We start from the raw sequence: 26236 nt of genomic DNA, 5'->3' as shown, positions 1-26236 counted from the left end.
CCAATCAGTTTAGTGTTACACCAAGACGTGGCACCTATACGTACGAAAGCGCTTCCACGTTCGCCATCTTGACATTCGTCAAATTTCAGGGTGGGTTGTGAATGTGTTAGCGTTTTTTAAAGGCAGACAGTGATTTTAATAAAAAAGGTATGTTTCTTAATGTTTTAGATTATTCCAATTTGCTTAGTATAACTATCTTAATCGTGGATATGCTTGAAATATACTGTTGTTGTATGATTTTCGGTTTCTTGGGAGTTGGTTGAGTTGACAACAAGTCATATCGGCATTTCCAATATTTTCTTCCATTACAATAAAAGGACAGCCGTACACATAAATGGCTATAGCAAATACGTTTTATTTTCTTAAAACCAACTTATTTTTATAACGTATTTTATACAAAATTGTTGAAATATTAATCAATATGTCAAATACTGCAAGTTTTAATAATAACCTTAATTTTACATTAACTGTCTTGTCCATCTTTGTTCTAAATTTAACAGCAATAAGTTGTATATAATTAACGCGTAATTCCCTATTTATATATGGTATTAATTTTTAGTTCTTTTAGGGTTAAGTGAAGACTGTCGCCATGGGGAATGTGTTTGCAAACTTATTTAAAGGCCTCTTTGGCAAAAAAGAAATGAGAATACTTATGGTAGGATTAGATGCTGCTGGTAAAACAACCATCTTATATAAACTTAAATTAGGTGAAATTGTAACTACAATTCCCACAATTGGTAAGTAACACAGCATCAAATAAAATTTGAACCTTATTGTGAAGTGTGAACGAAATCAATCCTCAAATACGGAACTTGACTGTATTAAGCCTAGTTATTTATTTAAGAAAATAATTATCTTCTTTGGCTTCTACTTCTTTTAAAAAATAAATTTATGAAAATCAGTAATTATAAAAAAACTATTGCAAATTTCAAGATTTTATTGTTTCAATAGTAATACATTTAATGAGTCATCATTTTCCAAATCTAACCTTGGTATGTGATCTACTTTAAGTGTGAAATATGATTTTTTTTAGGGTTTAATGTTGAGACTGTAGAATATAAAAACATAAGTTTTACTGTATGGGATGTAGGTGGTCAAGATAAAATTAGGCCGTTATGGAGACATTACTTCCAGAACACACAGGTAATTATACTATTTATAACTTTTCCACAGCTGTTAACTATGATCTGTATAAATCCATAAACATATTTATTGGAATTTTCTAATTAAATAACTTGATCTCATAGGAAAACTGCAAATGCTTCTCAAAAAAATTTCTATTCTTTTTAATTTATATTTTTTAATTTAATCTGCCTTAAAAAAAGAAGTAATTGTATTAAAATGTATAGGTAAAACTAGAGAGTACATATAGTTTATTTTATTGCTAAAACAGGACCTCTGTTTTTTAATAACGCAGCAAGTAATGAATGTCTGATAAGATAGTATATGATATTATGATATATGCTAACTATGTATAGCTTTTAATATAGACTTCTTGATTCCATTTTATAATAGAATAAAAGACAACCATATATTTCTTATAATTAAGTCATAATGTTTTCTATTGTTATAATTATGATAAAAAAAATATGATGAAGCATACTTTGTAAGCTGATTGATGAAAAATCTAGTATTTTACTATAATTAAACTCATAGGATTTTATTGTAAAGTTCAAAAAATGAAAATATATCTTTTAAGTAAAAAAAACACGTGTCTTGGTTAAGGAATAAACAACTCAAATTCCATATTTTTTACTAGTTTCAACAGGCATCTAAAAATTACAACAACAGAGGGGTCACTAAAGAATAATATTTAGAGCAAATATAATTGTCTGTTACCACAATTGGCTTTTGATGTTAAACTTACAGGTTTTTATTATTAAATTTACTAAAATAATCAATTAGGATTTATACGAATACAAATAAACCTTTATACAAATTAACTTGATTAGTGGAATAGTAGAATTTTATTTATGCTTAGTTCCCTTACTATCAGATATTCATCTTTAAAAAAATAATGAAATGTTAATTATAATTATTAATATCTTATTAAATACATGTGATGGCAGTACATAATTAGAAAAAATAGGATTTGTAACGCGTAGTATGTAACTTTAAAATATGGGTTTACAGCCATAACAATATTAAAGAAAAACATTTCTATACACCTAAAATGTAACTAGATCTAAAATCCATGGACTCAACTCTCATTTCCAAGCCAACTGGACTCCGTTTCTTTCGATCATATGGTATAATATCGCCAGTATCTGCAAAATCGTTATAAAAATTTTGAAATAAATACAAAAAATGTTAATTTTTTAATTAACTTCATTTTGGTGCTCTTTTACAAATAATTAATAATAGTAATAAACAGTGGCGGCTCGTGACCCGTGTGACTGGGTAGGCGACAAAATTTTAGTTGCGTCTATTTGCATCTATTTTATGAAATATCCGGAATATTCTCTTAACATCTAAACCTACCGAGCCTCCACGACTTCATGCGAAGGCGACCGGAGATTTCGCCTAAGCCCCGCCTTAATATGATACAACTTCGACTTACGTCGCGTCGCCACCGCCCGATGAGTTAGACAGAGACAGAAGACTGCCGTACGTCGTGCATCGACTCTGATAGTAGGCGATGTAGAAATCGCCGAACTAAGGCACTCCAACTGTCAAAATTATTTTGTTTTCTAACGCAGCGACACTCAGCGGTCACCGTACGCCAGCGGTAGTGTTAATATACAAGACCACAAATATTAAAATAATATTGATTATTAAACCACTTTCGTAAATTAACAGTATTTTTATGTATTGGCAACATTAATAGTAAATAAGTAATGTATAAGTAAGGTTATGTTCATATATTTTTTTGTCATTTTCGTGAAAATAGAGCTTAAATTCTGCCAAAATCTTAGGGTAGGCGGCGCCTACCTTGCCTACCCGGACGAGCCGCGACTGATAATAAAAGTTTATTGTTCCAGAGCATATACACATACATAATTTATAAACTATTCTAATAATAATTAGAAACAAAAGGCACAGTCAGCTTCCTTTAGAGTCGAAGATGCTGCTGAGGCCAAGATATAAGTAAAATAATTATAACAATATTAATACTAAAAAATGTTATTCAAATTTAAACAGTTTGCTTTTTTTAACAAATTAGCTGTCAATATAAACAATATTAGTATCTGTATTTTTGATATTTTGTCACTTCTTTAAAAAAAAATCACAAATGTTAAGATTCCATGGGCATATTGATAAATACAACGATAAAAAGAAAAAGAGATCTCTAAAAAAAGGGCAATACAACCTGATAGATAACTAAATTTTGGATCTGATGCCTGGAAAATACAGACTGTTTCATTTAAATTAAACAATTGAGGTTGAAGGCTAATAATTATTTAGAAGTAAATTTTAGATACCCTGTATAGATAAGCTATATAACTTTTGTATTTTTACAAAGTTATAAAAAATTTAAAAACAGTAAGATTTAAATGAGGTAAACCGTAAACTTTAATCAAATCCTTATTTTAATCGTAGAAACTAAAAATGTAATAATATACAGGGTGTTCTATTTAAAAATTCAACTTTAATATTTTTGATTAATTTAGGTCATTTTGTACTGTTTAAAAATAATTTTAAATTGTGGCTCTAGTTAGTTTCAAATAGAATGAATAACCCTGTATATACAAATACGGTAATGAATTTAACGTAAAATTTGAAAACAAAATAAATATAGAGGGTTACATTTAAAAAGTTGTTATGTCTACCATATATTATTATATATTAGGCCACAGAGGGGTGTCTCTGTACCCGAAAATAATTTTAAATTATGTAAATTAACATTGTTTATTTTTATATAATTTCAAAAACAAATGATCTTTGTACTATCGTTATCTCACTCTGTAGATTATATGTTCATATATTTTTTTTGTCATTTTCGTGAAAATAGAGTATTTCTTGTTTTCTTTCTTTTCTTGTTGGTAGCAAATTATTTAGTGCAATTATACAAATTAGCGTATTTGTTTAATGTTTTTAATTTTTAATGCTAAAGTTTATTACAAACAAAGTATATGTTTATGTGTAAAGTGTGAATTAAATATATTTTTGTATTTTCGGGTACTTAGCTTACAACGTTAAATGTCACCCGTTCCGTTTTTTACAAGTTTTGGTACATAGGCCGTCTCAGCCGCAGATTAACTTAAGATGTGGCACCTTTGAATAAGAAGACTAAGGAACGAGCATAATGCTATTCATGACAGTTCTATTTGACGATTCATTTGACGCATTTGAATTTGATTTGAAATTTTGTGGATTTGTCACTCTTTACGGAGCTTATTTTATGTTATTTATTATTTATGCTACTACTGATAGTTGTATAAAGGTAGTAAATCTAGATGGAAATTGTGGCAGAACTTAAATTAACAGTGACACTATCGCGATTTATCGAAGAAGACTCTAAAATAGGTGGTTGTGTAGCGTGCGGTAGATCTCGGCAAAAATGTGTGAAATAATGGAACAACTTTTCGCTAGTAAGTGACTATATAATATACATAAGTGTAGTAAACCGATCATTTATGAAATTCACTTAAATTAACTAATTATATATTTTTTCTTGCATTTTTGCTTTTATTTACTACTTGTCAAAGAATTTAGATACGTTAATTTGACTTACCTGCTTCAGTAGCGTATTGGATGTTTATGGTTATAAATAATTATTATAACTTAACTATTTTTATTAGAATTTTATATTTTTATAACAATTTTAATAACTACCAACATTTATTCATAACGTAAAATAAAAAAAATATATTGAGTCTTCCCCACGTCTACCCTACATCATAGTTTTACATTTTTCAAATAAAATTAGAACGGCACTGATAAACCGGAATTTAAGTCGGCCATATTTGCGGCCCATCGCGGTGGACCTAAGATTTTTGATATGCTCCTTCCTTAGTCTTCTTATTCAAAGTGCTTAAAGTTAGTCTTCTTATTCAAAGTGCACTTATTTCATCTTGCTGATAAGCGCCGCCGTGATCTCGAATCTTTAATAGGGTTATGGCGTTGTCAGACTTCGTTTCTTTTTCTCGAATGCATTGTTGAAATAGAAAATACAGGTCCGTATTTAAAAAAAATTATGTTGGCCTCTGTATCTCACTAATTATCAGATAATTTGAAAATCTAAAAATACTATCAGATAGCCCTAATAAAGTGGCTATGAGAATGTGCAATTAGTTTTTTGATTTTCTAAATAGCAATGAAAGAAAAAAAATAAAATTGATTTTCAAAAAAATCAGTTTTTTCCAAAAAACTCAGCAAACTTCAGCATTTTTAAAACTTTTTTGATGACATCTTGGTGAACATCCCAAAGCGCAACCTTGCCCCAATTTAACCATGTTCATATCTATTACGGTTACCGAGATACCAATGCTCGTACCTCGAATTTGTAACACCCTGTATACCGACGGCGTTTCTGTAGTACGCTGTACTTGGTTGCTTTATGCGTGTAAACGTTGTATATGGGAGACTGATATTGTATTACATTTTTAACTATCTACTTTTTATTTTCAGGGACTTATCTTTGTAGTAGACAGCAACGACAGGGAGCGTATTGGCGAAGCCAAAGACGAATTGATGCGTATGCTGGCTGAAGATGAATTAAGGGATGCTGTACTTTTAATTTTTGCCAACAAACAAGATTTACCTAATGCAATGAATGCAGCTGAGATCACCGACAAGTTGGGCTTGCACTCCTTGAGGAATCGTAACTGGTATATCCAAGCTACGTGCGCGACAAGTGGAGATGGTTTATATGAAGGTCTGGATTGGCTGTCTAATCAACTAAAGAATGCCAACCGTTAAGTGCAGTGTTCTCCACAGTCACTCTGTGATTGTTAAGTACTGGACTGAGTGTTTTTTAATACCATATGTTGCAAATATGACGAAAGTTTACTGTTTGCTGCGGTATTGCAATTAATTCACAATAATCATATTTATGGTGTACTTGTGTTGTATATGACAAACAGTAAACTTAGCGCTGGTTGCACTCGAGTTTTTTATATATGCGTTTTTAATTTATTCTGGTATGCTGATTAATTTTGTACAATATTGATTTTTTTGTACTAGCGGTCTGTACAGTAGTTATTTGTATTAATATAAACTAAAATAGTAAGTGTTATTTTTGTAACATATGGTAGGACCTGTTCGTCTTTAGAACATTTTAAATTGGTTGGGCCCCGCTCAAACATTTTTATTGTTTAAATTGAATTCTATTTTGTTTCTTCTATTTCCATATAAAGCTAAAAGAAAAAATATTGTTCGATGCGTTTAGTTTTTGACAACCGCGGGCATGTGATTTAAAAGTTATAGTTGAAGAAAAAGGCATCATGGTTATTCGTGGACATTCCCGTTTTGTCAAGCTGTATTATCAAAATAAATTTATACTATTAACTTATTGTCTATAATTTAAATACATAATAAATCTCATTGTTTTAATTTTTTCTTTAGCTAACCTGTTGTATGTACTTTTTACGCCGCATATTTCGGAGTTTAGGTTTCTCTTTCAGCTTTAATATATTTTTTTTTTAAAATGAGGTTATGCTACTGTACTTGATTATAAGGAGATTATAAACATGTAGATTTGCGTATAACTGTTGTATTTTTGAAAACCTTTTAGATCATTAATTTGTAGTATGTCCTTTTTTATCTATACATTTTTTAAAATGGTATATAATTTCCTTCATTAACTAAATCTTGAAGAGATACTGTATTTTGAATGTGGTAGACAATGATTCAGTATTAAAACTAAAAGAGTTTTAGACTTCCATCATTGTCTTTATTTATTTTGCTTACACAACGTTTTGGTCGGAAGTGTCACTGACCAGTTCATACTTGATAACAGTGATATTTCTGACCGAAACGTGTATGCAAAATAAATAAAGGCAATGGAAGTATGAAACTCTTTTAGTTTTAAATACAGTATGTTTAAGTTTTATCATTGACTTAAGCACTTAAGCATTGACTTCGCAGTTAAAAAAAATAATGTAATTTTCTATAAGAATATTCAATATCATGATAAAATCACATTATTATTTTTTTAATCACATTGTACTTTATGAGTCCTTAAATTTAGAATGGTATATTTATCGACATATATCTTTAATTATTTGGAGCAATTTATTATAGATTTGCATATAACTGTTTACATAATTGCATTTTTATATTTGAAAAACTCTTTAAATTTTAAGCATTAGCAGTCAACTTTCCAAACAACTTAAATAAATATATTAATACAAAATGACTAATAAGTCATTTTGTGATGATACACGAAATAATCAAAGGAATTTCTAATAAGTCATCTATAAAATTATGTACTCTTCCGATTTTCTTTATCCTAATTGCAGATTAGTCATATATTTAGTGATATCTGTCTATTTTGTTTTACAAGGTTTGATAAAAAAAATGAATATACAGGTAAAAATGTATATACCTATGTGGCGGATTCATCTCCAAAAAATCATTTTTGGGTATTTCGCCACTGCACTGTATGAAAATCTACAAAATAAAATAGTTATTTTTTGTAAACGCTTCTGCGTTAAACAGTTTATTGTTTTTGGTAGTGCAATGGCGAAATACCCATAAAGGATTTTTTTTTGGGAGAAATATACAGGTGTCAGAAACTACATTTTTATTTTGGCTTGGCTCAGTTTTAATTCGGACAGGGAAGCGTGTTTAAAGATCTTTTAATGTTTGTGTTTGTGTAAAAGTCTTGCTAAGTATTTGCCTTGCTGAAACATTACGCTATCTGTCACTATTTAATGATTTGTAGAGGCCTTCTTGTGTATTTTTGCTGTAGTAGAGTAACCCTTTTCCAGCATTTTCAGCGCCTATTATCATCTACCCCCTTTCTCAGGTATATCGTCCAATTCCCTTTTAGTTGCAGAACTTTGTTGCAGTTTTTGAACGTTGCAGAATTTCTATGCTAACATTACAAATATAACAAAAATTGTTGGAAGTGGTCACTTCACATAAGAGACGTGTCTGCGCATGGAATTACATACCTAATGTTTCAAATATTCCCGCCAAGGTATATTCAGAATAGTTTCACAAGAGGCAACTATTCACGATTCGGATAAACATATCTTAACTATTTCGGAAAATTACACTGAAATGAGGCAGGAGATGTTGAAGTTACTCATTCAAATATTCTTCAATGAAATGTAGCTGTGCAGTGTAAAATGTGCAAGGCGTACTGGTAGAAAGAGTAGAAATAGATCTATTGACTTTTGAATATATAAAGCAATTTAATTTTTTTAATTGAAAACGCTGCAATTGGCATGATAACGTACAATTTTCATTAATTTTTGAAATTTTTGATCAAATTTATATTTCCTTCCAGCAGATGCAGAAATCATTTTCACACAAACGTCACCGTATCAGCTTTTTAGCCATTTGACTAAAATAAAATTACTAATTATATTAAGCGAAAAATATGCGTCGGACGAAAGAATATGAAGAGATTGAAATTGTTTAGAAATGAAACATATATTTTTTTTTATTTTAAGAGAATAAGTCAAAGGCGTACTATTTTTTTCTTCAAAATTTATCAATTATAAACTCGTATACACTCCATTGGAAATAAAAAAATGTTTGTACATCAAAAGAAGCATTTTTATGCATAAAACACTTGTTTCAAATTTCTTAGCTATGTTCATAATCAAGGGCTATATCTAATATCAGAGTTATTATGAAAAATAGTTTTAAGGTAAGCGCGCATTTATTCGCATCGGACGGACGTATCGGACACACGGAACAGACGAAAATTATTATTTGCCTTATTTTAAATGAGACAACGCACATACATACGTATCGGACGCATCGTAGACACGGAAATCCGTTCAGAATTATTAGGAAAGAATTAAATCCGTATATACGATGCATGCGGATGACGTCGTTCGTAAATTCGATGAAATGCGCGATGTAAAAAGGAATCGACTTGCAGAATTTGATTTGTTTTTAACGTTATTTTGAGCAGGTGCCTAAAAGAGTGAAAATGGATGACGGACTATTAATTTCTTTAGTGCAACAATAAAATGAACTTTATAATTTGAAAAACAAAGAGTACAGTAATCAGCAAGGACGCCAAAATATATGGGAGGAAATTGGGCAGATAATCAAACAACCGGTTACGTAGACGGAATATAATAGAATAAATCTTTAACATATAGGTATATTTAAACAGCAGAAAAATCAGTTTAACATCTTTTTAAAAATACGGTTCATATTTATATTATGGACCTAAATTTGTTTTTTTTCTTGTTCCTTTGCTCTTCCTCTTGAAATGCACATGCAATTGCAAATAATAATTCTTCATCAGAAATACTACTCATTTTAAATTTGGGAAGCGAATGTGAAAAACAGAATTTTCGTATTAGCCCGCTTCGAGGATTGCACTAAAATGAAAATGCGGGAAGAAAATCCGAATATAATATGCGATGATAACAAGTATATTGCGATTCGTCCGATGCGTCCGTTGCGTCCGGTGCGAACAAATGCGCGCTTACCTTAAAACACATTATTTTTATCACTCTCTATCTCAAAATTGAAGATGCTTAGGACACGTTCATATGAAGTGTTTTTTCCTTAGAATAGGTTCAAGAATCTCCTCCCTAAATATTGTCATGCCATTAAGAGTCTATTACGCTGTACTTTCGGGTTGCTCTCAGGGGTCGGGTAAAGCCGGTGTGTAGCCGAAGGAAATATATTATATTATATTTCAGCAATCTGCCTAAGATTTAGTCTTATCCTGTCGTGTTAAGCCACACCCAAAATTCCAAACACACGTGCTTTTATTAAAGGTCTGTTAAAGGTAGATTAAGGTTTGCAGAGCTTCAGCATTTGCCATAAAGTAGCGAGCAATTTGTTAAAAAACCATATAAATTATATATCACTGTAATCACAAAACTTCAATCTATTTCAGTATATCGTAACGGAATTTTAATTTGTCTATATTTTCGGGAAAATTTAGTCCAAACATAAGGAATATTTTGTTGATGTTTGACCATAAAAATCTTGAAAATAAAGAAGTTGTATAAACTACTAGTGACTAGTGAAATGGACTGACTCTTAGGAGCACCCTGTATATTTATTCTTTTTGTTGGATGCTTGGATGTACGGTGGGTAGAGGGGTTTTGCTGTTTTGTAAACTAGTGGCGACCTCTAATAGTTATCTTCTTCATTGATATTGTATACAGGAAATTTGAATTACAGTTTTCTGTTTCATACAATACCAGTAGTACGTGGTGTCGGCGCAAGATAGAGCTACCTGTACGAGTTCTAAGAATTTTAGTAATTTCAAAATTTAAAAGATCTTAAAAGGAGTTGATAAAAAAATATTTAGAATTAAATACATAAATAAAAGACTTTATTGATAGAAATTCTTTTATAATATTATATCCACTCGTTAGAATTTGCAGCCCACGGACCATCGTAAAGAGCAGAGAACAGCAGGATTATTATCTTGATCTGGGCCAATACCCGCTCACACGTTCATACACTCGCACACATCGCGACCGTTACACTTCTGCACTTTAAAATCACAACCCATTAATAAACCTTTTTTGAAGCGGCCCGCGCCATTACTTCCCATTATCGTGTTAAAGATTTTTTGTTTTTTTTTCTTCGGACATCTGTCGCCGTTTGTAATACGTATACTGGCGCCTCAATGCTGGGACATTATTCTTGGATTCTGGAAAGTGTAAATCATTTGACCATGAGTAGGTAAGAAAGATGTATTCTAATAGAGTGACCAGATTTTGAGTAAACAATTAGCCCCTATACACCAGAAGATTCGGCCTGCCGACTTGGCCTGTCGCGTACTAAAACTCGTACCTATATTAGTCTGCTGACTTGTCCTGCCGATTAAATCTTTGTTCGATTAAATATTCTCGTTCAAAAAATCCGATGTTTTCTAACAGTTTTTGTGTAGATAATTGTCTATCAGAATAATAAAAAAAACTGTGTATGCACTATGTGCGCATATTTGAAGTAAAACTTCTTACTTCCGTCTGTCCGCCTCTCCGTTTGTCCGTCTGAGGTCTCCATTCGGGTACCTCTATCCACGTGCCGAGGTTGGTTCCAATCGACATATAATCAAGAAAAATCCTCATGATTTCGTTCATTTAGAGGCATTGTTTCGAAATCTCGAGGACATCCTGTAGCCCGTCCCCAATTATGCCGAAATCGACCCACATTTTTCTTCAATATCAAATCCTTAGTCCCACCCTGATGAAGATGTAAACGAAACCTAGCCAACTTTGTAGCTGGGACTGTGTGCACCGTAGCTCACATAGCCAAAAATCTCGCGACCATAGCCAAAAATCTCGCGACCAAATTTGGTATGTAAATTTTGTCGCGATCGCACATCAACTTTTGACGTTTCTTACGTCAAAACTAAATGTCACAGTGACAAGTAACAAGTGTCGTACACGGTCAAGTTGGCCTTGGTCCAATCTAACGACATACGAAATTTCATTTAAAATGGACGATTTTTTCGCCATTGATGATGGGGTTGCATATTTCATAGTGCACGAAACGCTGTCAAAATATCATGAAAAGATAGGGCTCGAAGAGCATTCTGACATTTCATACATTCGGAGTTTCAGCCTTCTAGCTCACATAGGGCCCGAGTTACGACGCTCCAAAGACCTATCTGAACTTCCTCATTGGTTTATCACCTTTTCGATCGTTGCCACTCTTTGTTACCGCTAGAGCCTATGTGACACGTGTCCTGTCGTGACGCTAGCTCGTGTATATGGCCTTGAATTTATACTCTCAGCGCTCGTAGAGAAGTTTCACTTCAAAAATTGCCGCTTGGAAAGGAGGAGCGTTTCAAGTCAGCCAACTTTATCATTCGGTCGTTTTTTTAGAGCAATGTAATATACAAACAAAAAGTTTTAACTATTCCTTTCTTATATGGGTTTTCTGTATACAGAAGTTTTAATAAATCCCTCATTTCAGTTAAAAAGGACATCTAGAAACGGCAGAGCTCAATCGTAAATTTGATGGGATCGTTTTGTGAGTTGAGATGATTGAGGAAGGAATCCAATTGTCTATCGTTTCCGTTTCAGATTATGAAAGTATCGTCAACATATCGAAGCCAGATTTTAGGTTTGACGACTGCAGAGCTAATGGCATGGGTCTCAAACTATTCCATATAGGTATATTACATAGCTTAATTAGCTATCACTGGAGAGAACGAGGAACCCATCGGCATAAACACCATCTTTTTGAGCATAAAACTTACATTTAACTTGAAAGTACGAATTGTGTAGACAGCACTTCAAGAGTTCCATCGCTTCCCTATGAGGCAGAAGTTGTATGTATGTATTTCCGGATTTACAGCGTTCTTCGTCGCCCTCCGGTCTCCATGCGCCACCTCCGTCTATTGTCCCAATCACCTGGTAGTAAGTTCCTTTCCGACATGGCGCTGTCGATTCCTTGATTCCAGGAAAGTTTAGGTCGGCCTCGTTTACGTCTGTCTGTAGGGGTCCACTGCAACACTTGCTTCGGTATTCTATCGTCAGCCATTCGTTGTACATGGCCGTACCACTGCAGTTGTTTTTCTTGTATATCTCGTACAATGTTACCCTCCACCTTCATTTTTTCACGTATTCTCTCGTTCCTAATTCTGTCTAAACGGGAGATTCGGGCTGATCTTCGCCAGAAGTCCATTTCGATCGACATCAACTTCTTTTTATGTTTTTCGCTTAACTGCCATACTTTAGAGCCATATAACATTACGCTTTCAGAATCGCGTTATAAATCAGTTTTTTCTGTGATCCGAGATATACCTGAACCAGAAAAGCACCGAGTTCAGCGCTCCTATCACCTTTCTGCCTTTACCAATCCGTTCTTCGATTTCCTTTTCGCATCTCCCTTTGCTTGCGATTTTTACCACTAAATACATATATTCTTCGCAACCTTCAATTTTTATATTGTTATTTAATACTAGGTCTTCCAAATCGCCACCAACACTTCTTCTTCTTGTTTAGCTCCAGTCCCTATTTCTCGTATTCCTCTATCAGTTTTCTGGTCATGTATTCTAGGTCTTCTTTGTCTTGGGCCATTACTATCTGGTCATCGGCGAAATGCAGAGTATACAGAGGTTGTCATTAATAGATATTCCCATCTGAGAGCACTTCTTGCGCCAGTGCTTAAGAGCTTCTGATAGGTAGATTTTACATAAAGTTGGAGACAGACAACAACCCTGTTTTAGACCTTTTGATATTGGGAATAATTCAGATTGTGTTGGGCCTATTAAAATTCTTGCGGAACAATTGCAGTAAAGTTGCTGTACCGCTTTTATTAGTGTTATATTTATTGGGCTTTTTCGAGAACTTCCCATAGTTTCTTAATTGGTACCGTATCATAAGCCTTACTAAGGTCCACAAACAGGAGATCAATTTGGTCGTTATTCGTTGCCGTCTTTTTCTCAATGATCTGAGTTATTGGAAAGATATTGTCAATGCATGAGCGGCCTGCTCTGAGGCAGAAGTTCTTTCAGAAAATGTTATGTGTGCCCTCAATCTAGCCTTGACAATGTCTAACAATTCCTCCAATGGGACGTTAGTATATAAATTTTCTACATCAAAACTAATAAGTTTGTCTGAAGGACCTAATTCTATGTTCATAAGTATTTCTACAAAATGTTTTGAATTTTTAACAAATGAAGTTGTTTTTCCTACTAATGGTTGGACAATTTGAAGGAGAAGTCTACTTAAATTGCTAGTTGCTGAATCTCTGGAACTAGTGATAGGTTTCAGTGGTAGACCATTTTGTGAATTTTGGTAACCCATATAGATGTGGTGGTTTACTATGACGTGGTGTGTCTGATGTTAAATTATCATGTATTTAATTCTTATATATATATTTGGACAATTTGAAGGAGAGTCTACTTAAATTGCAAGTTGCTGAATCCCCTGCAAAATTGAGCCCCTTGCTAAAAATTTGTCCTACAGAACTGTAGAGAACCCTAGAGAATAAGTTGACAAATGTTTTTACATCTCCATTGGCTCTGGTATCTGGAAGCAGCCAGTTTTCTCTGGATGTCTCCCTTTAATTCTATGGCACCCTCCTATTAACTTTCTCCATTATTGGTTCATGGCCTTCTCCCAAAGTGAATTTTTAATTTCTTCAAACCTTTGCTGGATGTCATTTAGCAGTTGTAATTTTTTTCCATCTGTGATGATAATTTATTTGGGAACGAATCAATGCTCGACTAGCGTTGTCTAATCTTGCTCGCTTGGAAGGGTGACTTGATGTAAAGCCAGTGGGAATGACGATTTTTATTCCGTGTTGTACATAAGAAGGAAATATGGGCTTACTCCTTAGTAGAAATTTCTCACTGATGCCGGGTCTGTACCGGGTTTCCAACGGTACTATTTTCAACATCTACAACGTTCAATAATGTTTTAATAGATGTCGACCGATGCACCTGAATGACACGTTTCTGGTGCGCGAACTGCCAGACGCGCAAAGTTCGAGTAGACGTTAAGATTTGTGAAATTTTTCAATTCTCTGCGCAAACTTCTAATTTTTCTTTCCGTTAGAACCTTCTATGAAGTATTAGAAACTTAAAGAAAATGAATACATTCGGTAAAGTCGTTCTCTAGCACAAAGTGGGCCAGAGGTCTACGACACTATGCAAAAGTTCCATGTTTAGATCGTTAGATCTAATATTCACATTTTTAGGCGAGTTTTGGGAATATGGTAGCATGGAGTAGGTATATGGAGAATTGAGGAATATGTAGCAGTAGAGAACCACCGAAACCAGTAAAGTTTTAAAAGTGGTCTACGAAAAACAAACTTTAGAACCTCTGCAGTCTAGAAGATACTGCGATTAACAAATATCATGTGGTATGTTAAGGCATCAATATTTGTAATCATAGAAAACGATGAAAAACATTATTTGCTAAATACACTTAACGTTGCTGTTGGTTTTTTGAGTTTGCGAATAGGTGTTTCGTGGCGAGGCGGCTGCGAGAAAGAGAGACGGTCGTGGGTGGACGAAAACCAGATTTCATTCAAGTTTTGCATCGCCGAGGCGTTCTACAGACACCCGAGAGATTTGCCACGCGATTTGTCTTTAGCCGAACTTGGTCGCATAATTTTGCATAATTATTGCAGTTAATAAGATAGCAGGAAAGTGTCAATGGTACGAGAAAACGGTCGTGGGTTTCTGCAATTTGACACAGTAAAGATTCGTATTTGTGATGCTAATTGGAATTTATTCCGAAACGGACAGCTCTCAGAATCGATATTTTGTAGTTCTCTTCATTCATTCGTCTGAAATGGTGTTAAATAATGCAGATCAAAATCGAATTGATTTTCTAAAATTATTGGACAACAAAACGATGGGTGGCCAACCGTCTCTAGAATGGTGGGAGAAATTCACCAGGGCAGAGACAGGCGAAAAAAGTTTATAGTAGAACATTCGCCAGAATTCATCAGCAGATGTGATAAACAAAAACAGAAAGCTGTAGTAGGTCTACTAACAGGGCACTGTAAACTGAATAGGCATCTAAAGCTAATGGAATTGACGGACGAAGCCATGTGCAGGTTCTGTCAATCTGAAGAAGAAACGATGGAACACATTTTTTGTCGGTGCGACAGCCTGGCAAATGTGCGGTTCTCTATACCCATATAACACACAATATCCGCAGGATATTCATAGAATGTCGGAATGTCCCATTATAAGATCATCTTATAAAGACATCTATAGGATATCCTCCAGACATCCTGAAATCCTGTAGATGTCTCAGAATAGAATATCCTATGGATATCTCTGTCGTATATCTAATGTACATCCAGCTGAGATATCCAAACATGCTCATGATAATAAAATATCCTAACAATATCGTCTAGATATTTAGGAAAAATAAATAATGTACTACTTTTTATATTACATAAAATGCAATAAACCATACAGATAGATATATATATATATATTACGTCAAGGCAACAAAATATCCTGTTGGTATCTTCTGGATAATCTGGATATTTATGAGGTTGGCCACTCCCAGTAATACAGAGAATTTAAAACGCCCGCGCAAAAAATTTCCCACAGTCCATCTCGACAGTTGTTTAGTTTTGATGGTTTTTGCATCGTGTATTATTCAGTTCTTTGATTTAGTGAAATTCGAGGTGAATTCGGTCGTTTGTCGATATTGGATGGGCTTAAAAATGACTGAAACTAACAAAACTGGTTGAGTTTGACTTAGTTTTTTTCTTATACTCATAGTTCTAGCCTTGTTCTAGCAGAAATTCTATCCTAACCTCAACTAATGTCGAAAAAACGACGAACAACTCAGGTTCTCACAATGAAGAATTTGTGACAAAATTATAGGTGAAAATTTGTTGAAAATCGCTTGTTCTTTATCTCTAAACCCATTTTCGTGTTTGATCTATTCAAACAGAAATCCTATTTTTGGGTTTAAATTGTGAGTTTCTGGAATGTGTGGTGTTAGAAATTATACCTGTATCCTGTGTGCTAACTTTGATGTAAACTGTTGCTGCTAGCTCTGCTGCTAGACATAAACTGCTAAACTCCATAAAGGGTAGTATAATCTGGTATAATACCATACGATCGAAAAAAACGGCGTCAGAGGTGGCTTGGAAATGAAGATTGCTGTTATTTTGTACGTAAAATTATAGGAGGAATGTCATCGATCGTAATTTTCAAGCCAATTGAACGCCGTTGATGGTACAGTATAAATTGAAAGCTCTTAACTCATACAAATAAACTTCTAAATTTTGACGCAAAATTCAGTGACATAATATGTAGGTATATTTTAGAGCTGTTAATAAAAATATCCAATGAATAAATGTCAAAATGTGGCTAAATAAAACTAAATCGCGAACGTTTTTACTATAAACTAAGGATGAAGTAAGTATTGTCAAATAACAGTCTTCATATAATGCCCTAAAAATATTCTATAATGCTCCCAACATCATCCTTGTATTATCCTAGAAATATCCCAAATAATCGTAAAAGGCTTGCCTAGGGATGTCTTGAAGATGACTTTTTTTGCCCCACTTGGATATCCCATAAATATCCTCCTCTGGTTTTTGGATATCCCTAAGATATGTACTATATCCTTGGTGGATATCCTCAAGATATCTATAGGATTGTGTTGTGTTATATGGGTAATAAGCAATTACAATAGGCCATTAACAGACAGCTACATGGAGGGTTCCGTATCCAAGCTTCTAGACTTTTTGAAAAGGATACAACTCGAAAATGTAACTTAAGGATCAGAAGAGGACCGCAATAGATCTGAAAAGGTCGCAGCGGATCAGGCCGATAGCCATCTTAATTTGTGCCACGGATATGGATATCACTATAGATACAATGATTCAGCGATATGTTTGACGTGAATAATACTGAATAGATATACAAAATATTAATAGTATATTATTCAATGCGCATATAATGGTGGCTGTTATGAATAACAGCCATTATATGCGAGGACTATCAAAAAAATTTAGATAATTTTAATATAAGTTTTTATTTTTAATGTCAAAAAAATATTGAATGAGTATAACGTGTAAGTAACATGGAAACAAAACATTGAAATTTTCTATATTTTGTGCGTACAATCGCATTCCAAGCCGGTTTGGATCGAGCACAGCTCTTGTTTGGAGTTTGGATTGAGATATCCGTGGAAGCGGTGAATAATAAAACCATTATTAACTAGTGAATAATGAATATTATTATTATTTTATAAACCCATGTAATAATAATCAAATTACAGATGTGGATAAAAATGATTAGTTACTGAATCCTAATTTTTAATTAGAGTTACTGCAGGTAGATAAAAATGAACCCAGGTACGGCTGGATAGAATTGCGTACAAGCAACTTCATCATCATTATTATTTTTAGCTTATTCAACATTTTTAGTTATAGGGTAGCCTCCCTCACATAGTAGTTGGGCCCATTTTGTTGTCTATTGTTGGCCATGCGTGCCCAAGTTATCTCTGCTAATTTCCTAATATCATGGTCCTATCTCAGGTTTGGTCTTCTTCTAGGTCTCTTAATTCCTCGTGGGAACCATGCTGTAATTTTTGTGGTTCATCTGTTGTCCGTCCTTCTTGCCAGGTATCCTGCCAATTGCCACTTGAGGGATTTGATTCTGTGGATGACATCTATATCTCTAGACTCCTGGGTTTTTTGTCGTATCCACTCTATTCTGTTTGCGGTCTTTCTTGGTCATTCCCCGCATAATTTCGTTCCATTGAGCGTTGTAAGACCTGCAGTTTCATTATTATGTCCGTTTTCCCATCATCCAGGATTCCCATGTGATATGAGTGCAGGTTTCCTATGCATAGGTCATGACTGATAGTCAAATGTTGTCTTCTTTGGATTTATCCAAAGTTTGGATAAAGTGGCATTCTAGATTTGAATATGATTGAGTTTCTTCAATAAGCAGCCATACAACCAGCTTACTAAGAACAAATGAAAAGACGACTTTTATATGGTGTATATTCAAAAATTTGCAGAAAAACGCCAAAATAAATAAAATAAATAAATAAATGCCTTTATTGTTAAAAAATTTTTCAATTTGTAGACAAAGGTAAATTAACAAACAAAGTAAAAAAACAAGGTACACAAACAAACAAACAAAAGATAATACAAAACATTATACAAATAATTATGAGGAAGCAAAAAAACATACTTAATGTCAACAGAAGTAAAAAGTTTCCAGACACAACTATACGTATTATCAAAACAAATTTGAACTGTAAATTATTATTATTATTACAAGATTACGTGTTAGAATATTTCTGAATTGATACTGCTTATTTTCGATCACAGGGAATCCTTTTTTTATTAATATATTTATGCATTTCACTTATCCAATATTAGCTCCTTGTCACAAAAACATGAATTTAAATTAATCAAATTCAAAATCAAGAATGAAGCAAGTATTATTTTATTTCAATTTAATCAGGAAATTAAATAAATGTTTTTTTAAACAAGGTAAATAATACCAGCGGTTTCATTTTATGAAGTTATAACAAAAATATTTTCTTTACATTCTTTGAAGTATCGTTATTTATGTGAAAATTATTCTTTAAAAAAAACATTTAGCAGAAGTTATGTTCCAGTAAAAATGCTAATGTATCATACTGAAATGGTAGAATTCCTCAGAGTGACAAAAATCGATTAGAACAAGAGATATAGTCCATTATAGCCGAAGCTTATCACCGGAATGGCTTTCGTCGACTTATCTGCCGCGTATGATACTGTCAATCATAGAAAACTTATTTACAGAATACCGGGTGCGTCTCAAAAGTGGCTCACCCTTATAACTTTTTTATTTGTTTAGATAAGAAAACGAGATTTGGTATGTTAGTATATGACATAAATTAGAATTGATTGACGTATTCAATTGATTTTGATCACTTCCTGTTTCACCGGAAATGACTACAACTTTTCATTTTTAAATAGCACCCCCGGTATATTTTTACTTTATTCAATAGAAAATGACATTCTGAATAGAATGACATATCATACGTAAACTTTTGACATTTTTGCTTTAAAAAAATAGGAGTGCCGTTGCCATGGATGTGTTAAAAACATTAATTTTTAATCAAGGAGCCTTGGAAAAATAGATTTGATCGTCTAATGATTTTCCTGTCTTGTCCTACCTTTAATTGAAAGTATGTATTTTTGTTACTCTGAAGGGGGCTCAATAAAGAAACAAAGTCGTAGTTGATTACTATGCTTTGTTTCATAAACAATATTGGTAATATCTGTAGATATTTTGATATTTATGTGCTATCGCTACTATTTGAAATGGGACGTGTATCATAAATTCCGCGTTATTAAAATAATTAAAAGTAAATTATTTATTTGCAATTCAGAAACAATAAAAATATCATATGGATTTGCATATTTATGATAATAAGCATTTGTCATTAGTAGAACGATTATATGGATATTAGACCTTAAATCATAATGAATAAGAAGAAAAATAGTATTGCGACTTTGCTGTTACCGTTTTATTGTTTTACTGCCCCGTTTTTAAAATTTGATCATAGTTTTAGAGAAAAATTTACATACAGGCATAGTAAACTGTTTTAACCAATTTATTTATGATGGGTGTAAATGTTATATATTTTTTTTCCATAGCAACTATTAAAATTGCCCTATATCTGTCAAAAATAGTAGATAAAATAGTACTGTAACCGCAAGGGTTAAAATGGCTAGTTTAAATTTCTTAGTTCATAGATTACTTAGTTTTCCACTTTCCAGCGAAAGATATGAAATAGAAAGAGATTACATTAGGAATGTAGCTGAGTGTAATGGATATTCTCCTTCACTAGTTGATAAAATAATTAGAAAACGTAGGTATAGGTTAATGATTTCTGAAAATTCGACTTTTCAAGTGGAGAAAGATACGTCAAAATATTTTCCATACCGTCTAAAAGGAATTTTTAAGAATGTCAATTATAAACTTGTGTATAGTGCTAATAATAAATTACAACAATTATTAGGTAATTCAAAGGATAAAACACCTCCACTGGAAAGGTCGGATATTTATGAAATTTCTTGTAAAGATTGTAATCAGAAATATGTTGGGCAAACTAGAAGATCAATATTAACTAGATTTAAAGAACATTTAGCTCAGATAAGCTTTGGTAGACCGGATAAATCTTGCGTTGCCGAACATATTGTTGATAAAGAACATTGTATATTGCTTAAAATTAATTTAAAATTAATTAAACAAGTCTCAAATTACAGGCAATTAGATGCATATGAAAGCATCAGAATTAATAAATGTAAAGATAGTATGAACAGAGACAACGGTCCAATTCCTTCAAGTTTTTTGTTCCTACTACTCTATTGGCGGAAATTTAACTGTTACGCTCGGTGGGCTCTGACTGCTCTGAAGAACTACAGATTAGAGATGAGCAAAAAATCGCAAACTGCGAACTGCGACTCAATAGCAGCGATTTTAAAATCGCAATCGCAACCTGCGATTGGCTCGTATAGGAAACTGCGTTTGCGATTTCTTCTATTTGTAATTTTCAATTTAGGCAACCAGTATTACTATAGCTGCGATTTTGCTGCGATTGTGATTTTGTAAACTGGGACCGTGATTTCTATCTGCGAGTTTGAATTTTTGGGAGTTGGCGATTTACGATATTGCTGCGAATGTAATTTTGTGGTCTATTTTTGTGGGATTGAATTTTCTCTCTGATATTATTTATTTATAGAGAAGGCATTATTTTTCTAGGGCCACGATCATAATATACCGGGTTTTTATCAAGAGTGGTTCACCCCCTATAACTTTTTAATTTTTTCTGATAAAAAAAAACGAGATTTGGTATGTACCTATGACATAAATTAGGATTCATTGACGTATTCAAAATTGTTTTTAGTCACTTCCTGTTTCACCAGAAATGATTTAACTTTTGATTTTTAAATGACACCCTCGGTATTTTTATTCGATAGAAAATGATACTCTCTCTCACAAAATGGCTGTGTTAAAAACACTAATTTTAATCAAGATGCCTTGGAAAGATAGATTTGATCTTCTATTGTTTTTTCGCGTCTTGATCTGGCCATTTAAAAGATGCCCAAGTCGTATTTTTAATCTCAATTTTTTCAAAGGGAACGAGGGCTCATTGGCATATTTAGAAAAAGCATTTTTTACGAATAATTTGGTTTGGTAAAATATTAAAATCGCAATCGCATTTTCAATTGCGATTGGGGAATCGCAGTTTTGCCCATCTCTATTACAGATGCCCGACGCACTATTACCGAACCCTGTATAATTAAGGATCGAAACAAACACACGTAATAGAAAAATATTAACAAGTAATTATTTAGAAAACTTTATATCCTTTATCAGAGATAACATAGTATAAAAAGTTAATGAAGTTAACTTTACTAAGATTACTTCCAGAAACTATACTAATGGGTAGAGATAACTTTGAACAAGTAAACAGGAGTAAAAATTACTAACATATGAAATTAATTTAGTACTTAAATTGGAATACTTAATTGATATTATTTATAACTGGCATGTGTGAGTATATCACGTCGATAACGTTTGTCTATTCCTTTATCGAGGATTTCTGGCGCTATTAAAGTACCTTACAAATTATATACATAATATTCTCATAATATTAAACACTTAATAGAACATCATTATTTCATTAGGGTAATTAGGCATTATAATAATTTTATTCCTGGACATATGAACGAGTCAACAGTTTGTAGTTTGGTGTCATCGACTTTTAAAAACCATCCAGTCTAGACAAAGTTGCTCCTTAATTATATAGGAAAACGAAAAAATAAAATAATGATTCGTATTAAATAGAAAATAGAATCAGATGCAAAAAACCCCACGGAATTTTTTTGTCACATTTAAAGTGATATATTTTTTTATTTTTAGCCTAAATTTCATGATTTTTTTGGGAAACTGTATATAAATATGTCAACTTTAATTCGTAAATCCAGTTTTGCATTAGCGTAACTAGCATTCATCCTGGGGTGGGGGGGAGCTGTTTTGTTTTTTAAAAAATGAAGAATAATATCATTAAAAATAAATACAATTTTTAAATAAAACATTTACATGAATTTCTCTATCAATAAATTTGATAGACTTGGTTATATCAACCCGTGTTCCCGTGGATTACTTAAATACTTACAAATTTTGTAAAAAAATAAAAATCAACACACATTTCTTGAACACAGAAAAATAATAATAAAATAATTATTCGTATGTATATTATTATATATTTTGTAAATTATGGTATTCCTCAGGGTACTGTTCTGGGTCATGTCCTCTTTTTAATATATTTAAATGATTTTTTGGAAATAAAGCTAAATAGTGGAAACATAATATCGTATGCGGACGATACTGTAATCCTATTTGAAGGGAGAACGTGGCAAGAAACGGTCATAATGGCAAATCAAGGACTGCACGAAGTTAAATGTTGGTTGGATGAGAATTACCTAACTTTGAATGCGAATAAAACCGTGGCAGTTCCATTTAATGTCCCTGAGAGTTTTTTTTTCTAACTTGCATAATATAAACATTGAGGGTGGCTATGTTCAATATCGGAATACTACAAAATATTTAGGTTTACATTTGGATGGCAATCTAAAATGGAATAATCATATTAACATTTTAACTTCTAATATCAGAAAGCTGTTTTATTTGTTCACTCAATTAAGATTATATATGAATTTTGAAACCTTAAAAAAGATATATTTTGCATTTGGCCAGAGTTTACTACAGCATGGCATTACAGCGTGGGGCTCTGCTTATAAAACATTACTAAAGAAAATCGAAACAGCACAAAAAATTCTTTTAAAAATAGCTCTATTTAAACCATATCACTTTTCCACTAAGGAAACCTTTGCAAGTTTTCAAGTAATGGATATACGTCAACTATACGTGAGAAGTGTAATAATATACATGCATAAATACAAAAACGACAAGTAATAATAATTGTGGAAATATATTTATTAGAGCCTATTCAAGACAAGATTCAAGCATACCGTTTATGAAATTTAAATTAACACAACATTGTTTACTTTATATTGGTCCAAAACTATATAACCTTTTACCTGTGGATATAAAAAATGCCACAATGATGCGGTTTAAATATTTAATAAAAAAATGGATAATATCAAACCATTCCTATCGCAATATTATCTAAATACCAATGTATCTATTCTGTTGGTGACTCTCTGGTATCCCTGCCTTGTAGTGCTGACAAGATCGGTGGTATATATTTGACTTGTAATATATAAGTAACTCTTTTTATTTCTTGTTTTTGATTATACATAGTGAACTTATATGTAACTGCTAGAGTTTAGTTTACGCCACAAATTTTCTTTTTTTATTAATTATCATTATTCCCACGCACAAGCTCTAAAGCTTATGTGGGATAATTTTGAAAACATGTTTGTAGTTTATTATAATAATTGCACATGTTTATAAATAAATAAATAAATAAATAAATAAATAAAAAAAATAAATAAATATTATTTAAATAAAAATGGAAAAATAATTTTTACTACAGCACAAGCAAATAAAGGCCAAAATTCAAGATTTCTCTGGCGGGTGCCCAGCAGTACCTGTGGGGAGAGGGGTGTCCGGTACCCTCGGTGCATCCCTGTAGTTACGCCAATGCAGTTTTGTATAAACAGTACTATTGGGCTTTATTATACAAAGTTTATACAATGGTTGTTTTTTATCTTAACTTAAAACACCCTGTGAAATAATTTTGTGAGTAAATATTCCAAAAACGTTATTTTTCTGTCAGAACCATATCTCCTGAACGTTTTGTTTTTGGTCTCATAATGTATTTGTTTCATGCCTTGAAGAGCGAAATGCACTTGCCACCAACAATTTGCATTTTTTTATGTTATTTTTCAATAGGGGAGCATCTTTTTTCCTTAACCATTAGTTTATATCCATATAGTTTTCTTTTTAAAAAATGTCTATACCTATGTGGCGGATTCATCTCTCCAAAAAAATCCTTTATGGGTATTTCGCCACTGCACTGCAAAAAAATCTACAAAATAAAATAGTTATTTTTTGTAAACATTTCTGCGTTAAACCTAAAAGGACGCTGCTTGTCAGAAGTTATGTTTACAGTAATACAAATTTGCCTAACAAAGAAAAAAATGCTTAACGTTTCGGAAAGTTATCTCTGTCTGTCGTCGGAAGCAAAAAATACAAAGAATAAAGAAAAAAGCTATTTAAAATATTTAAATTCAACTATTCGAGAACACTTTACTGTTTACTGTTTACTGTTTCTACAAGAAACCGTTGACGTTCTGTTAAAATGACATTATATCAAGTTAAACTTCAAAATTAACAATTACTACCTGATAACAATTACTTAATAAGGTAAAACCAAAAAGCCCCAAACTTTCTGTATGATTATTTTTAAATTTTACGTAAGTTATGTTTACTTATGTTATGTTCTTTAAAATCAAAGAAGCGATTGCCATACATTACTAACATCTACAGATGCATGAGTAATACGTTTATTTTTATTAGACTGAATTAAAAAAAGCCTCTTTTATTTTTCTTTTAGAGGCTATCGCTTCTTTCATTATAATTTTGGCGTTATTAAAATTTATTCTGTGCCCTGTGTCCATGAATGCTGACAAATCTTAGATTTGTGAAAATCCCCCTTTCTTAAATAATTTTTATGTTCTTTAATTCTAACATTTAAGGGTCTAGATGTTTCATCGATGTAAAATTTATCGCATTCACAGGGTATTTGGTATATTACATTTTTTGTTTGTTGTTCTGTATTCATTGGTTTAGTATGTGATAAAATGGATCTAAGTGTATTTTGTGTTTTGAAAGATGTTGGTATGTGATATGTTTTCCTATCCTTATTTTTTCCGAAACGCCTCGTATGCGACGTTTCGCTCCAACATAGTGGGGTTTTTCAGGCACTTTATCTTAAAACTATGAACCATGAAATATCACAATTATTACTTTTACAACAACAACAATAAATCCTCTTACAACAACGATAAAAATAAAGTTTGTCATACAGAATATAAAATTTGTTATGTAGTATAAATATAAAAATAAAAACATTAAAAATTAATATTAAAATACATTCAGACAACACAATATTAAAAAAATAGTCAGTTATATTAGAAAATGCTTATAATATAAACATTATTTTTAATATATTATATTAAAATAATCAATTCTCATGCAAATATACAGGGTTGTTCACCATATACGACACGGAGTATTGTAGCTAAACGATTAGATTTTTACAAATTGTAAGTTTTGGGTTTGTTGAAGAACTATTAGAGCTACAATTTAAAAATATTTTTACAAGATACAGAGTGTCCCAAATAAATAAAAAATATCAAAGTTGTATTTTTTTAAATGGAACACCCTGTATATTATTACATTTTTAGTTTCTACGATTAAAATAAAGGTAAATTTGATAAAGGTTTATTACACTTAAACCTTACCGGTTTTGAAATATTTTTTATTTTGTGAAATTGCAGTCAAAATTTTAAGGCTTCATTTCTCCAAGGGTATCAAAGTTTTTAATACTAAATATTTACTGAAGTTTATTTATTGATCAGTTATTGTGTTGCAATAATAAAAATTATACTACCTTATACACAGTGTCTAAAATTTTATTTTAAATAATTACTAGCTTTA

At 32.2% G+C, this 26236-nt stretch overlaps 2 protein-coding genes across 3 annotated transcripts; one reads left to right on the top strand and one right to left on the bottom strand.

The window, feature by feature from the left end:
• Positions 1–7: 7 nt before the first annotated feature.
• Positions 8–6486, top strand: LOC115880809 (ADP-ribosylation factor 1). 2 transcript variants are annotated; one of them, XM_030898103.1, is made up of 4 exons: positions 8–147; positions 569–737; positions 1034–1143; positions 5572–6486. In XM_030898103.1, the coding sequence occupies exons 2-4, from the start codon at positions 590–592 to the stop codon at positions 5860–5862; spliced, it is 549 nt and encodes a 182-aa protein (XP_030753963.1). In that variant the 5' UTR covers positions 8–147; positions 569–589; the 3' UTR covers positions 5863–6486. The 2 variants fall into 2 exon arrangements, with proteins under 2 accessions (XP_030753963.1, XP_030753964.1); XM_030898104.1 differs by having other exon boundaries at positions 19–147; positions 560–737.
• Positions 6487–12396: 5910 nt separating this feature from the next.
• On the bottom strand, positions 12397–12798 carry LOC115880819. Its single transcript, XM_030898113.1, has one exon. The coding sequence runs from the start codon at positions 12796–12798 to the stop codon at positions 12397–12399; it is 402 nt and encodes a 133-aa protein (XP_030753973.1).
• Between the last annotated feature and the right edge of the window lie 13438 nt (positions 12799–26236).

Source organism: Sitophilus oryzae, unplaced genomic scaffold, assembly GCF_002938485.1.
Source record: "Sitophilus oryzae breed Bouriz unplaced genomic scaffold, Soryzae_2.0 scaffold_165_pilon_pilon, whole genome shotgun sequence".
Classification (NCBI taxonomy): Eukaryota; Metazoa; Arthropoda; class Insecta; order Coleoptera; family Curculionidae; genus Sitophilus; species Sitophilus oryzae.
The sequence above is the reverse complement of the archived record's forward strand: the minus strand, read 5'-3'. Positions and strand labels throughout refer to the sequence as shown.